Here is a 14,576-nt window from a genome sequence, read left to right as displayed (position 1 = left end):
ATCTCCTCCCATACAATGCTTCAAATGGGGCCATGTCAATACTTGAGTGATAGCTATTATTGTATGAAAACTCCACTAAGGGTAAGAAGCTATCCCAATGGCCACCAAATTCTATCACACATGCACGAAGCATATCCTCCAACACTTGAATCGTTCGCTCAGACTGTCTGTCGGTCTGAGGGTGAAATGCAGTACTAAGGTCCAACCTAGTATTAAGATAAATATATACTTTAACACTAATATGACATTGACAGAGATCATTTTATATTTGGAGTAGTTAGTTTTCTGCATGTTTTGCACTAGTAATTGATGATTACATAGGAGTAGTTAGTTTTCTGCATGTTCTGCACTAGTAATTGATGATTACATTACGTCAATCTCATAGTTTCAATATGAAATTACAATCTATCCTTAATAAGTTTTTAATTACATTAATCTCTTAAAATTAAAAAAAAATAAAAATAATAATTAAATCTCGGATGCATTAATATGTAGTTCGGATCAAAAGCAAATTCACACTATATGAAGGGGGTACACGTGCACCCGCTAACTTTCGAAAAAATCATATGTGTATATATAGATATATATTATTTTATTTTATTTTTGAAAAATTGATAGAAATTAGGGTATAGTTAACAGTGCTCCCATAAAAAACATAGAAGTTCCCTGTGCAATTGGTAGAAGCAAAACATTCCACCAGCTCAAATACATTATAGAAATAAGACTGATAATTTTTAAAAGTAATAGAGAATAATGGAAATAAATGAAATAAAAGGTATGTATTTCTGTAATTTGTCCTTACATATTAGAGAAAATTGTATATAATAACAAACTATTAAATCAAATTAAATGTTACAATCACACTTTGATTTAGTTGTGCCCTGTAGTAAATTGTTTATCAGTCACCTCTTTCCCTCAAACTCTCGCTCGCCACTCTCCTTCTCTCGCTCCATCTCTCACTCGCCTCCTCTCACTTTTATACAATCACAAGTGTATAAAATGTTTTCTGTTTGTATAAAGCGAGAAATTGTATATATACATATATTTTCGTTCCCCTCTCTCCCCTCTCCCAGACCTCGCTAGCCACCCTCGCCTCTATCTACTATACAAACAAAAATGAAATGTATAAAAAGTGTTTCTGTTTGTATAAAGCGAGAGAAAATTATATATACACTTGCAAATACATATATCTTCGGCCTATACACTTATAATTATACAATACACATATTCTCCTGCCCAATTTTCTTTTGTTTTTCTCTCTTTCTCGTTTTATACATACGCAAATTATACAATTGATTTGTCTACAACTACTTTCTTTTGTTTGTATATATAGCGAATTATACAATTGATTTCTTTGTATATGTATAACGAATTATACATATTTATGTTTGTTATGGAGCGCAATTATAAATATTCTTATAACATACAAATATAAATTTTGTATTTGATATATGTAAAAGTTATTCTACGTATTATTATGGTAGAATATTAGTAATAAAAAGAGAATTTTGAAAACATTACAATTCACATAATCTTTTAAGTAAACATATCTTAAAGATCTTAACATTCATTACATATGAAAAAATTAGTCCTATTCAAATAAAAAAAGTAGTTCTAGAATCTACAATTTTCATTCATCGTATGCTATTAATTAGAAGCACATATTTTTCTTAAAATCTTGACCCTAGCACCTTAACTCTCCTTTAAAAAATAAGCATTGCGTCTTAATTTTTCACAAGTTTGACATACTCTTATTTATGAGTTTGGGATATAGTAAATGATTTCAAATATAGATGTGGAAATAAACTTTACCAAGTTGAAAAGACAAGGGATTATTTTCTTTTTTACTTGTTTATAATACTAATATTTTGTCTATTCGATGAATTTGCACTTATGTTAGATTTTTTCCATAGTATAAAGTAAGTGAATTATTTAAAGTTTAAGAGTATTTGAGATCTTTTTTTTCCCTATATTTATCCTTTGTTTAAAGAGGCTGTTTAATACTTTATATTTTCTAGAAAAATAATTTGAAAATAATTAAAATGACAATAAAGGAAATAAATTTTTGATTTATGTCCTTAAATAATTGCTTTGATGGGTGTCATATCCCAACAATTTACTTAATATAAACTAAAGAGAGTATAAGTCTTTAAAAATAATTTGGGGAACAAAGTAATACAAAAATGACAAATGACAGAAATCTCACATTTAAATTTTTTTATTACCATTATTCCCTACTAGTTTTATAAATTTCCAAAATCCTCCATTTTCACGCATCAGATTAATGTATAAGTGCATCAAATTAATGTATCTCGCGCATTAAATTAATGTACATCGCACATCAGATTAGTGTATCATGTATAAAATGTAATGTGTCTTACTTAACGATTAATGTATCTCGCGCATCAGATTAATGTATCAGCAATTATATTATTGTATCAGTTTGAGGAATTTTTGTAATTATAAACTTATAAGAAACAAATAATAATTTTGTCTTAAAAGTATGTGTTTTCTGTCCTTTACCCATAAATAATCAGTGTGGAAGATAAAAATATGAAAAAAAATGTATTTTCTTAATATATTAAAAATAAGAAATAAAGTACAAAAACCAAATGTCAATGGCGTGTGCAATTTCCCTTTTAAAACTTAAAACGCGTGTTGGCTTTCACTTTCCCGCATTAGTAGAAAAAAGGAATCCAATGGAATACTTAATACATTTAATTAATAGGCAATTCAATGTATATTTGACTTACTATTTTCCTCCATTCGTGCATCAATTTACGACTACTATAATTCAATACGAGGAAAGAAATAAAGGTCAAATTCTCCATGAATTATTTGGAAAATTAACAACTTTCTTCTTCTATCACTTTTTTTGGTTAAATATTATAGCATGTCATTACAATAAAAAAAAAGGTTATGAAATTCCAATTTTGAAAATCAGGATCAAAGGTTAAGGTTTAATTTACTCTTAAAAGGTGTGTTTTGGAATGTCTTCCAAGAAAATATTTTCTTCTAAAATAAGTGGTTTTCTTATTTATTTTTCTGGTGTGGTTAGTAAGAAGAAAAATATTATCCCTCAAATATTTTAATATAATCTGGATATGACACCGGATTCAACCCCAATACAAGACCCTAACTTTCGATCCAACATGGGACACAAATATATATGTACTCCAATCCGAGACCCCAAATCCCGACCCCAATAAAAAGCAATGGATCCAAACCTCAATCCAACCCTAATCCAAGACCCTAACTCTTGATCCGACATGGGACACGACTATGTACCCCAATCTGATGACCCCAAATTCTCGACTGTAATTCAAAATTCGGGAATCAATCTCGATCCAACTCTTATCTCAACCTGAGTCCTAATTTTTGACCTTGACCTGTGATCCGACTCCCACTTCCAACACCGATTTGGGACTCCTCCCCATGAAAAAAAATAGTTATCTTTTCTTGGTATGTCAAAAGTGACAACTAAAATTGAAAATCTATTTTAGAAATAAGTAACAAGAGAAAGTGAACAGAAGGAATATTAAGAACCATCTATTTTAGTAAGGATGTCATATAAATAGAAATTAACGGAGTTTTATTATGAAATGAAAAGAACGGATTCACCTCCGAACTTTAATAAATGGTACGTCTATGCCCTCCGTTATATTTTGTCATTACATAAGCCACTGTCTTCCAATTATAGATATACATATACCTCTCTCACTAAAAGACCCCTAAAGAAAAGACACTACTAAATCTGATTCGTTCTTAAAATAAATGAACTAGTTTTATACTTGTACTAGATATTGTAGTGAAGTATACCCATCATTACAAAAAATATCACTTTTTGTTAATGTGTAATAAATTGGTTCATTAGTAAATCAATTCATTACCACTTTATACTTTACACAACTCTTAAAAGATAATGTGATTTTAATACAATAAATAGCTTATCTTAATATACTTATTTTCATTTTCAAAATAATAAAATCATAAAATATTGTACTATTTTTCTTATTGATGACTATATATTTTTTTCTACTATTTAAATTTGATGTATTTAAATCGAGTATTTTTTGAAAACAAGCTCTCTATTTTTACAAAAGTAGTAATAATATCCATGTACATTATACCTTCTTTAGACTATCTCTAATTCAACACCAATTTTATATCAAATCCTATATTTGATGTAAAATTTAGTGTTTTGAGCTCCAATCCACACCAATTTTTATATCAAATTTGGTGTGTGAATAGTGTTATATCAAATTTGGTGTAACACTATTCATCACACCAGTTCCCTTTTTGAATATGATTTTTTTGTATATGATTTTTTTTCAAAAATTAAACTTATGTTAGTTCTATTATAAATTATAATTGAATATAAGCTACAATTAACCTTCACAAAAATTAAAAATACAAACATACAAATTTTTGAACAAATAATATAATGTACTTAAAAATAATGGTTTATAATAAACACTCAACAAAGTAGTAATTGACATACATCAAAATTGAAATATAAAATACATACTAATTTTACAACAAAACATAAGAAATAAGAAAATATAAATTGAATAAAAATAATAATATAATAATAAAAAGAGAGAATTTTTTTTTAATGTAAAATTTGGTAACTATAACAAAAATAATAGTGATACTAAATTTAGTGTTTGGGTTGGAGATGCCCTTGAATATGTTATTGTTGTATAGAAAATAGAAAAAATGGTTAACGTTACTGTTGAGGGTTGAGTCATAAGTATCCCGTTTCAACCCTAACTTTACCTAAAAACTCATCCCTTTTTATTTTCCCTCCTCTGTTTTCCATTACAAAACATTCATGGGAAAATACTTGAGAAAAAGTGGCCATGTTATGGAGTCTTCTTCTCTTGGTGTTCGTACTAGATCGACAACCCTAGCACTTCAACGTCTTCAGTCTTCTTCTTCTTCAACTCCACCACCCTCACTCTCCTCTGCTTCTGATTCTTGTTACCTTCAACTTCGTTCCCGCCGCCTTCACAAACCACCCACCCCCATTCCCTACCCTAACTCACACCCACACTCTGCTTCTGTTGGGTCTGTTGATGAAATCTCATTTCCTGACAATAATCTTCATTTCCAACACACACATAGGTATAAATCTCCCTTCCCTCAACTTATACTTTTGTTCATTCTAGTGGGTTTCTTTTTCAACTTCTGAAAGGGAAATCTTTCCTCTGTTTGAAGCTGTAAATCAATTTGTTGCTTTTGTTTGAAAGGGAAACGCCCTTTGAGCACTTTTGGTGTTGGTGTTGCATTCGTGGGTAAACACTTTTATTGTGCTTTTTCTGTTTTTATGAAAAAAAGAGATTTCGTTTAAGTTTGAAGATTGAAGAGTATCATGCTTTTAAAATGCATTTTTTTTTTTCATGGTTGGAGTCGCAAGTTTATTTTAAAATGTTTGCTTTGTAAGTTTTACTCTCTTACAGGTCAAGGAAATGATGAATTTTGTTTCCTTCATTCCTTTGCCTTTACTTCTTCCTCTTCATGTTGTTTCTTGCTTGCTTTTGTTTGTAGCTTCACTTCTTTGGGTTCTAGTATATGTTGTTGTACTTTCTTCTAGTGTTTATCTTTTAAGTTGGGTGGACTCATCACTTTCAAAAAATATATTTTTAAAGAGTCCGAGCAACATACGTGTTAATTCATGCTAACATTTATGGAGAAGGTGGTCAATAGTGATCTTGTGTTATACTTGTGAAACTAAAACCTTTTTTGATTCTTACCGTTCGAGCGCCTCAAGATTTTGGTCTTTGATACGGAAGAATAAGTGAATTTTCTTACATATTGCATTTGAGCTGTTGAATCTTACATGAAAAGAATTGTAGCCATTTCTTGTATCCTATGGTATACAACCTTTGGAATACCATATTCCACTGCATAGAAAAGGATCTTAAAGAGCAAATAGTTTAATATGAGAAATTTCTTTAAATGTAGCAAAATGTCATGTTTCTGTCTCTTTTTTAAATGGAAGCCCCTAACTTTTCTATTGTTAGACCTCTTTCTTCTTTTGCTTTCCTAGTGAAAAATGATGTTTGGACTGGATATTTACATAGTTAATTGGATCTTAGTTGTTCTGATAACAAGTTAGATATTCTCTTCTTTTTTTGTCTAGTATCATATTCTTAAGCATTATGACTGGTCATAACAGAGCTATCTGTTTATTCTGATGCACTAAAGGGTGTATGGTGGTCATTAAAATGGGTAAAGAAAAAGAAGAAATTAGGGTTTGGTGGTGGCCATGGATATATTTGTCCTATACAAAAAATATTTTAGCTTATAAAGCCATTGATTGCTTTTCTTTTCACTATGTGCTTTTCTCATGACATGTCCTCGCGGGGTCTCGTATTGAGAGTAAGCCAAGGCAAAGTCTTCAGTAATATTCTAGGTTAAATATAGGATATCCTTTTTCATTTTCCTAGTACTAGTTATTTTATTGTATTCAGTTATCTTATTTCAGTACTTCATTGTCCCTTTTTGGGGGTATGGAAGATCATGTACTGATAAGGTTTGAGTATACTCTATCCTCTCTATAGACCCTGTTTTTGAGACTACACTTGGTTTGTTGTTGTTGTTGTGGAAGATCAGGTGTCGGTAGATAACTATTTGTTGTGGTTCCAGCAGAATTTCTTGTTCTTTTTTTCTCTCGCTCATTACTTGCATATGGTCTTGTAACTGATAGTTGTGAATGTGTATAATCAGAAGCACTAGAGAAAGCACACCTTGCAGTCTGGTGAGGGAGGTGGACGAAATGGTCAACCCTGGTTCTGCGACAAGGGGAACAGAGTTAAACACAACAACTCAAAGAACAAGGAACTTTATCCTTAGAAATATCCCTTCAGCTCATGAAATCGAGGAGTTTTTCACCTTTGCTGAGCAGCAACAACAACGCCTTTTTATGGAGAAGTATGCAGTCATTTTCTCTTTAAAACACATTTTACAATCGTGTATGTTGAACTAATGTAAAAATTTGTTCATTTCACCTACCAGGTACAACTTTGATGTGGTAAATGATGTACCGCTTTCTGGCCGTTATGAATGGATTAGGGTGAAGCACTAAGCTGGTGGGGCTGATGAAATTGCTGGATATTTGATGTTCTCTCCCATAACTAAACTATTGTATAAATAGGTGGTGTAGTTTTAGTTATCTGTTAGATAGCAGGATTACACACACAACTAACAATTTGGAAGGTAGAATAGGCATAAATTGTGGATTAGGCTTCGACTGTCTTTGTAACTTGCAAGGTGACATAGCCAATGTCTTGTGTACTTGTCTTCCTTTTTTTTTTTTTATTCTCAGTAATCAATTTAGGTTTTGTAGCTCTCTTTTTATCTCCACTTGATGATAGTACACTGTGACATCAAAAAGTTTGTGGTGTACTTTTTCCCTACAGGCAAGTTGTTGATTCTATGGATATAAAAATCTGGCCCTTTACTTCCCAATTACAAATGTTTTACTAATTTGTTGGATGTGCCTTGTCATATTTGTTTACTACAAGTATTTACATTAACAAATGAGGGCAAGACCTATCCTAGTCACCTCTTCAAAGAAATCTTAATATTATTAAGATAGTATTTTTGTGTAGCCATTACCACCAACCATCACCACCGCTACTATTAGTCACTACCATTGATGTGGTTGATCTCTAATACCAATCAACTCCATGATCATAACTAGCAGCGGTCTGCCTACTACCACATTCTTTAGCTGTCACCATCAACACCGCTGACTACTAACATTAATAGAATCATCATTACAACCACAATACTATTACTAATAGCCACCATTGTGATAGTGACCATAGTACCAACCACCTACACTGTCAAAACTATCACCACCATTATTACTAGCCACTAATAATAACTATTACCTTCACGATCACTACAAACTATGTTCAATTTTTTTTAATCAAATGTGATTTTATTTTGTTAATTCTTTTTGATATTTAATTAATGTTTAGTTGAATTGTATATTTATCATGTTCATGTAAATAAATTATGTATATTCGGATGTTGAAAAAAAAATAATCATAGACATTAAGTGTTCAGATTTAGAAGAAATAATTTGATGTTTAGATTAGAGACATCATCTTAATCATTCAAATATCTAAATCTTAATGAAAACAAATAAGGCTTAAGAATCTATTTGAATTGATCTTTAAAATAGCTTTTTATGTGTTTTTTTTCCTACTTGTATCTGAATAAATTAAAGAGATCAAAATAAATCAAAAATTAATTCAAACATACTCTAACCATGGTGACTGGGAGATTAGGCAAGGTATTCACCATGTAGAGTCAGCAGGGAACATTTAAGGATTTTTCTGTCATACCAGAAGAAGATTAAATATAAGGAAGGACTATTGTTCATGACTGCTCATTTAACTTTGCTTTCATCACTCAAAAGTTGCTATTTTTTTTTATACATAAAAATCATTTAACTTTGCTCCACTTTTGTTAAAAGTAACTTTGACTAAATTTTATAAAAATCCTACCTAAAATGCGAGAGAAATCAATAAAAATATTAATCCCTCTTCCTAATTACTTGTCTATTTTTGAATTGACACACCTATTAAGGAGACAATAATTGACACAATGAGTTTACAATGTTAACCCTGTTAATTATGAAGTGAATGAATTAAAAACTTAATATTTTCAAGAAGTTCTACAATAATTAATTGAGGATATAATAAAGAAAAAAATATATATCTTCTTTTAATTTATCAAAATGCACAAATAATTCAAGACAACTAAAAAAGAAAATGCGTACGGATAATTGGGGACAGAGGGAGTGTGTTTTAGAGTAAATTCAAAATGGTCCTTTAAAATATGTTTTTGCTTGCTAAAAGTGAGCACATTCAATCTCCCATAAAATACTCAACAAATTCTGATTGTTAGATTTTAGATACTTAATATGAACTCACATTTAGATGTCTTTTGCGATTTCAACTATTTTGACTTATTACAAATTTTTGATGTAGCTTGTTAGCAGTAATTTATGCTATTTTAAAAAAATAAAATGAAGAGACCTCTTTTAAAATTTCGCTAGTTCATCATATGATTTATTCATATCCAATGTGACATATATGATACGATACTTACATGGGTTATTTTGATTTACTTGTCCACTTTTAAATTGATATATCTATTCAGAAAACAATTAATATTATAACGAGTTTGTCATTTTACCCCTATTAATGATGAAGTAAGATGAATTAAAAATTTAAGATTTTAAAAAAGTTCTACTTTTTCCAAAGCAATTAATTGAGAATAAGGTGAAAAAATTGTCTTTTCTTGATTTGTCAAAATATACAAATAATTAGCGATAACTAAAAAAAAAATAGACAACTAATTAGGAATAAAAGGAATATTACCTTACGATAAGGTGTGAGATTTTATGGAAGTGGTTAAATAACAAGTATATACATATTCCCTCTATTTTTAAAAAAAAAACCTCCTTTCTTTTTTAATTTGTTTCAAAAAGAATGACTTTCCACGTGACGTGTTTAAGACCACAAGATTAGAAAACAATTTTATACATTTGACATAATTTTAATTTAAAATCACTCAAAATTTCTCTTTATTTTTTTCAATTCTATGCAAAATCAAATTAAATCACTAATTTTTGTGAAACAGAGGGATTACATATTTTGTTTTCTTAATGAAATAAAGTCACATGCAAGTGAAGTGAATTCCATTTGGGACCATAGTGGCAGTATATATAATTGGGTTTTCCTATCTTGGGGCTTGTATGTTGATTTAGTCAGAACTATCAGTGTCAGTGGCAATGAAGTTTGTGTTTGTATGGTTGTGGTTGTGATTGTGGTAATTTTTTTCCATTATTACTACTCTGAATTCGTATATTGTTCTGTACATTTAATAATGTGTGTCAAGTCCCAATGACTCCCCTCGTGTTTCTCTATTTGCCCCCTCACATGCAACATTGTACCTTCTTCTTTATTTTTTTTCATCCTTCATATGAGTGATGATCAAAATGTAGATTTTATAATTTCCACTTCTCTCATGTGTGTCTCAGATTTTGTACTTTCAACTTATTTTCACTTCTCTTTGTTTTGTTTGTGAAGGAAATTTGTAACAATTCGTCTTATCGTTATAGGTTTTTTTTTTTGAGTGTAAGTATTAGAGTTTTTTCAAAATGAGATTTGGTAAAGATCTACAGTTTTTGAGCACAAAAATTCTGGTATTGTATGGTTTGAAGATCGGTTGTGAGTTTGATGACCTCAAATTCATATTATGATAGCCGAGGGCGTAATTCGTGGTCCACAGATAAATCAATGTGAACAACTCAATTCACATTAATCCCCAACACAAACAAGAAAAATACAAGATTCTACGAGCTTAACAAATCTATATAAGTCCACTTGCATTTAGAAAATCACACTTGAGCTTTTCCCCTTCAAACAATATCCAAAACAACACGAGCTATTCAAATAAGAAATCATAATAAGAATTTGAAACTATCAACACCTATATCAATTTTTTGAAAAACGGGGTCAAAATGACCCAAAACCTAATATCGAAAATGAGGATGTTATATTCTAGGTGTTTTAATGATCCTCACAAATGAAGGGACCTGATCCTTGTCTGAGTTATCTTGTCCAGATCTACAATGGGGTACATCTGTAACGCTGTCGTGTTAGAGGTTGGTGAGGCGTCAACGTATTACACCAATCAGAATGGACGAAAATGTTTGTCTAACGGATAATAACTCTTTATGGTTGATATTTTCAACATAACAAACACCATATTAAATTCATTCTTTAACAAAAGAGAGTCAGCCAGGAAACCTTTCAAGAATTCATAAAGAAGTTTGCAAGGGACCTGGTCCCTGCAAGACTGTGTATTGAAAGGACGACAAGACAAATGTCAAAAAAGCTACCACTTCTGATGTGGTAGGTGCACGTCCTTCCAGAATGGCAGGCTCTCAGCCAATGGGCGGTTCCAAGGAGTTTGTGTGTATTTCATATAGTCTTCTCACCAAAACACAAATTCATGATTTGACAAGCTAAATTTGGATCTTCTCTTCTTTGAAAATTCATAAGCTTACAAAGCGAAAACCATCTGTAAGGAAGAACCTGCTCAACTCAACAAAGGGACTTGATAGAGTTAAGGAGAGTTCATTAGTCATATGAATAATGCTTACTGTTTATGGCAATAGGAATGAATGATTGTAAACTCACATGAGGAGTTATGCAGGTTATATATTATCATCAAAACGATGGAAATTGATAAGTGTTTATGCTCTTAGATGTTTTGATGATATTCTCACAAGTGCGGGACTTGGTCCTCTGCAGAGTATGAACTCGTCCAGGCTTCAAATTGCTGGACAGCTGTAAAAGTTGTCTGCGTCAGGAAAGTTGGTGAAACAACAGAGTACTTCACCAATCAGGGACGACCATGTGTTTGTTTGATGGGTAATAACTTTTCTTGGTATATATCAATCAAACAACAGTAAAATTCATTCATTCAAAAAGAGAAATTTCAAGCTTCAAGGAACAACAAAGGAACTGATCGAAGTGCATTTATTGCTTTTTGTATTTGTTGTATTTGATTGCTTATAATTGTTCTTATATTGTAGGATTCATTTCAATTGAGAAAGAAATGTTTCAAACTTTTGTGAATCATTGTAAGGGCTACGTTAAGTGTAACTTAGGCTTACTCTAATTCTATATTAATCAGGTAGGATTCGTATAGAGAGCAGTATTGTATCTGCTTAGACTCAGCTAAGTGATAGGAAGTATTACTTAGTGGGGAAAATAGCAAGCTAATCTCTTGTCATAACCGACTTTTACTTTTGCTTGTTGAAGATTAGTGAAAACGGTTTGAAAAGTCCTATTGAGAACATGTCGTGGTTTTCTTCCCATATGCAAGGAGGTTTCCACATAAAATTACTTGTCAATCTTTACGTTTTTATATTAATTCTTTATTGTCTAATTTTACTGCACCGAGGACTTGGTCCCATCAATATACGTGAACGCATACATTCCAACAAAAGGGCTAAATCTAGAATTTAGTATTGCATTACCCAAATGATTTAAAAACTATCAGTGAAAACCATTTCGAAAACGGAGCTCAAACAAGCATTACTTCACCATTTTATCAAAACCTTAACCCTTTACAAAAACCTTCAAAGTTTGGCTCAAAACTCATGTTTATACATCAACATCATGAAATATTTAATGAACAGAAGAGTTAAAAAGAGCTAGAAATTGTTACCCAATCAATAAATCTTGAAAAAACTCTTTGAAATCACCAATAGCGAACGCGAACTCAAGATCACTTACGAGACCATTGTGAACACGACGCCCTGATCGTGAACGTTATCCCCGAATAATATGACTCCTCGTGAAAGTGATAGGTCTATCATGGAAATGAGCAGACCTTCGCGAATGTGAGGATCAAAAACCTCAACCCTCACAAACGCAATCAGGTCTTCGCTAACGTGGATGTCGCAAAACTGAACAGAACTTCGCAAATGCGCCATACAATAAACACAAAAAATTAGCTAAACATATTAGTCTCCGAAAGGACCTTCAAAATTTGTTCGAAACTCATTACACACAAAAAAATTATGTTAGCTCGATATTTCAAACTCAATTGAACCATCAAAATATGAATTTGAGGTCTCCTTGACCTGAAACTCGTGAAAATTTCAATAAACGAACTTAACGCTCAAAAGTGATCAAATTGGCCTCGGAGCCTCCAAAAATCATCCAAAATGTCTTCTAGACCTAAAATCATCCTACAAATTCAATGAAATTGTCGGAATCTCATCCGAGCATTCGAACATAGAATCTAATCTGAGCACCCAAACTTCCTAACTCAACGCTTCAAATCCACAATATAAGTCCGAATAGAAACTGATGACTCTCCTAGACCAAATTCCACATTCTGGAACTAATGGAACTAACCAAATTTCATTCCGAGACTCAAAACTTTGATTGACACAATAAGCCACTTTTAACCAACTTAAGCCTTATAAAACTAAAAACTTCCAAAAATGTCAACACTGCACTAAACTTTCTAACCCAACTTCACAAACCAATAAGAAAATGAATCGGACAATTATTAAAAGGGTTAAAATGATAAATTTTATAAAAAATTCCAAAGATAACTTTTCGGATCACTATATTTAGGTAATGAACAATGGTAAAATCAATGGGGTTTAGCTCGTAAGGTCTAGAATTGTGGAGTAAGTAATTCAATATTGTGTAATTACTTATTTTAGACCCTGAACAATTCAAAGCTTTGGAAAAGGGAAGACTCTTACGGATCAACTTGCATGCGGTTCTTCTGTTGAAGTAGGTTATGATTTAATTAGAGTTTAGACTTGATTTATATTCATATGTATACTCATAAATTGAATACTTATTAATTGGTCTTCAAACAGGCTTGTAATCTATGATATGATTGTTGATGCTTAAAATGATTAAGTTATTAAATGATGAATTAGATTGATTTACTTGTGTTACAAGTGTATTTATAATTGTTATACACTAGTTATATTTGGTGAAACTAACCATTTGTTATAATGCGCGAGAAATGTAAAGGTAATTATAACCTTCCTAGTGATGAGTGACTCAAGTTCAACGTGAGGTTCCGTACGAGTTATATATGTTCGAAGAGTCAGATATCATGTTGCTATGATACATGAAATCAGTGCACAAGCCTATGCAAACAAGTTTAAAAAGCGGTAAATAGCCTTGTTCCTATAGGGCGTGGTCAACAAGATGGTCCCTGCAGATCATAGCTAGATGAAAATAAATAAGTCATTTAGCATGTGACTACACCTTAGTGTTTGATGAGTGAGTTTATTAGTGTAGTATGTCGATGATGAGTTCAGTGAGATTACACTTGTAAGATTAAAGTGGGCATAAATTCACATATATTGAAATTGTTTCTTCTTGATTTCTCTTGATGCTTCGAGATTGTAGGTGGATGCTTTGAGGCTCCTTTGAAATTTGAATTATCAATTTCGGTTCATTTTTAAAAGCTAAAGTGAGCAGCAATTTGATGACTTGCCCTTTCTGTCATCATGAAGAAATAAATCTTTCATTTATTTGGGTGTAGGTATTCCATTGGAAGAACTCAGTGGATTAACTGTTTACCTTTTAGTTTTTGTCTGTTCAAACAAATTAAAGTTGCAAAGGGAAGCTAGTTTTAGAGTACTATGTCAGTGAGATGCCTTTCCCACTTTGATGCAACATCATGACAACTGCATTTAAAAGGCTGTTTTGAGTCCTCAACTTTTAGATAAACAAGCATGACTTCGAGTGTGTTTGGTACGAAGAAAATATTTTTCTCATGTTTGGTTGGAACAAAAATTTTGGAAAATATATTTCCATGTCAATTCATTTTCCTCAAAATTAAAGAAAATGATTTCCCTTCAAAAATTAAGGCAAACATTTTTCAAAACTCTCCTCCAATTTTAAATTACATTTCTTTTGGAAAAAACAACAATTTTAAAAAAATCTTTTCAATTTTAAAATTTTATTTTTTTACTCGATCCCTGACCCCCACCCACCCAC

General features: G+C 31.4%; 1 protein-coding gene across 2 annotated transcripts; it reads left to right on the top strand.

The window, feature by feature from the left end:
- Positions 1-4,654: 4,654 nt before the first annotated feature.
- On the top strand, positions 4,655-7,473 carry LOC107029517 (cyclin-dependent kinase inhibitor 3). 2 transcript variants are annotated; one of them, XM_027919453.1, is made up of 4 exons: positions 4,655-5,127; positions 5,253-5,297; positions 6,733-6,936; positions 7,021-7,473. In XM_027919453.1, the coding sequence occupies exons 1-4, from the start codon at positions 4,835-4,837 to the stop codon at positions 7,088-7,090; spliced, it is 612 nt and encodes a 203-aa protein (XP_027775254.1). In that variant the 5' UTR covers positions 4,655-4,834; the 3' UTR covers positions 7,091-7,473. The 2 variants fall into 2 exon arrangements, with proteins under 2 accessions (XP_027775254.1, XP_015086431.1); XM_015230945.1 differs by lacking the exon at positions 5,253-5,297.
- Positions 7,474-14,576: the final 7,103 nt, after the last annotated feature.

This window comes from Solanum pennellii, chromosome 9, assembly GCF_001406875.1.
Source record: "Solanum pennellii chromosome 9, SPENNV200".
In the NCBI taxonomy this organism is placed as follows: Eukaryota; Viridiplantae; Streptophyta; class Magnoliopsida; order Solanales; family Solanaceae; genus Solanum; species Solanum pennellii.
Note: the sequence above shows the minus strand (reverse complement) of the source record. Positions and strands in the feature narration are given on the sequence as shown.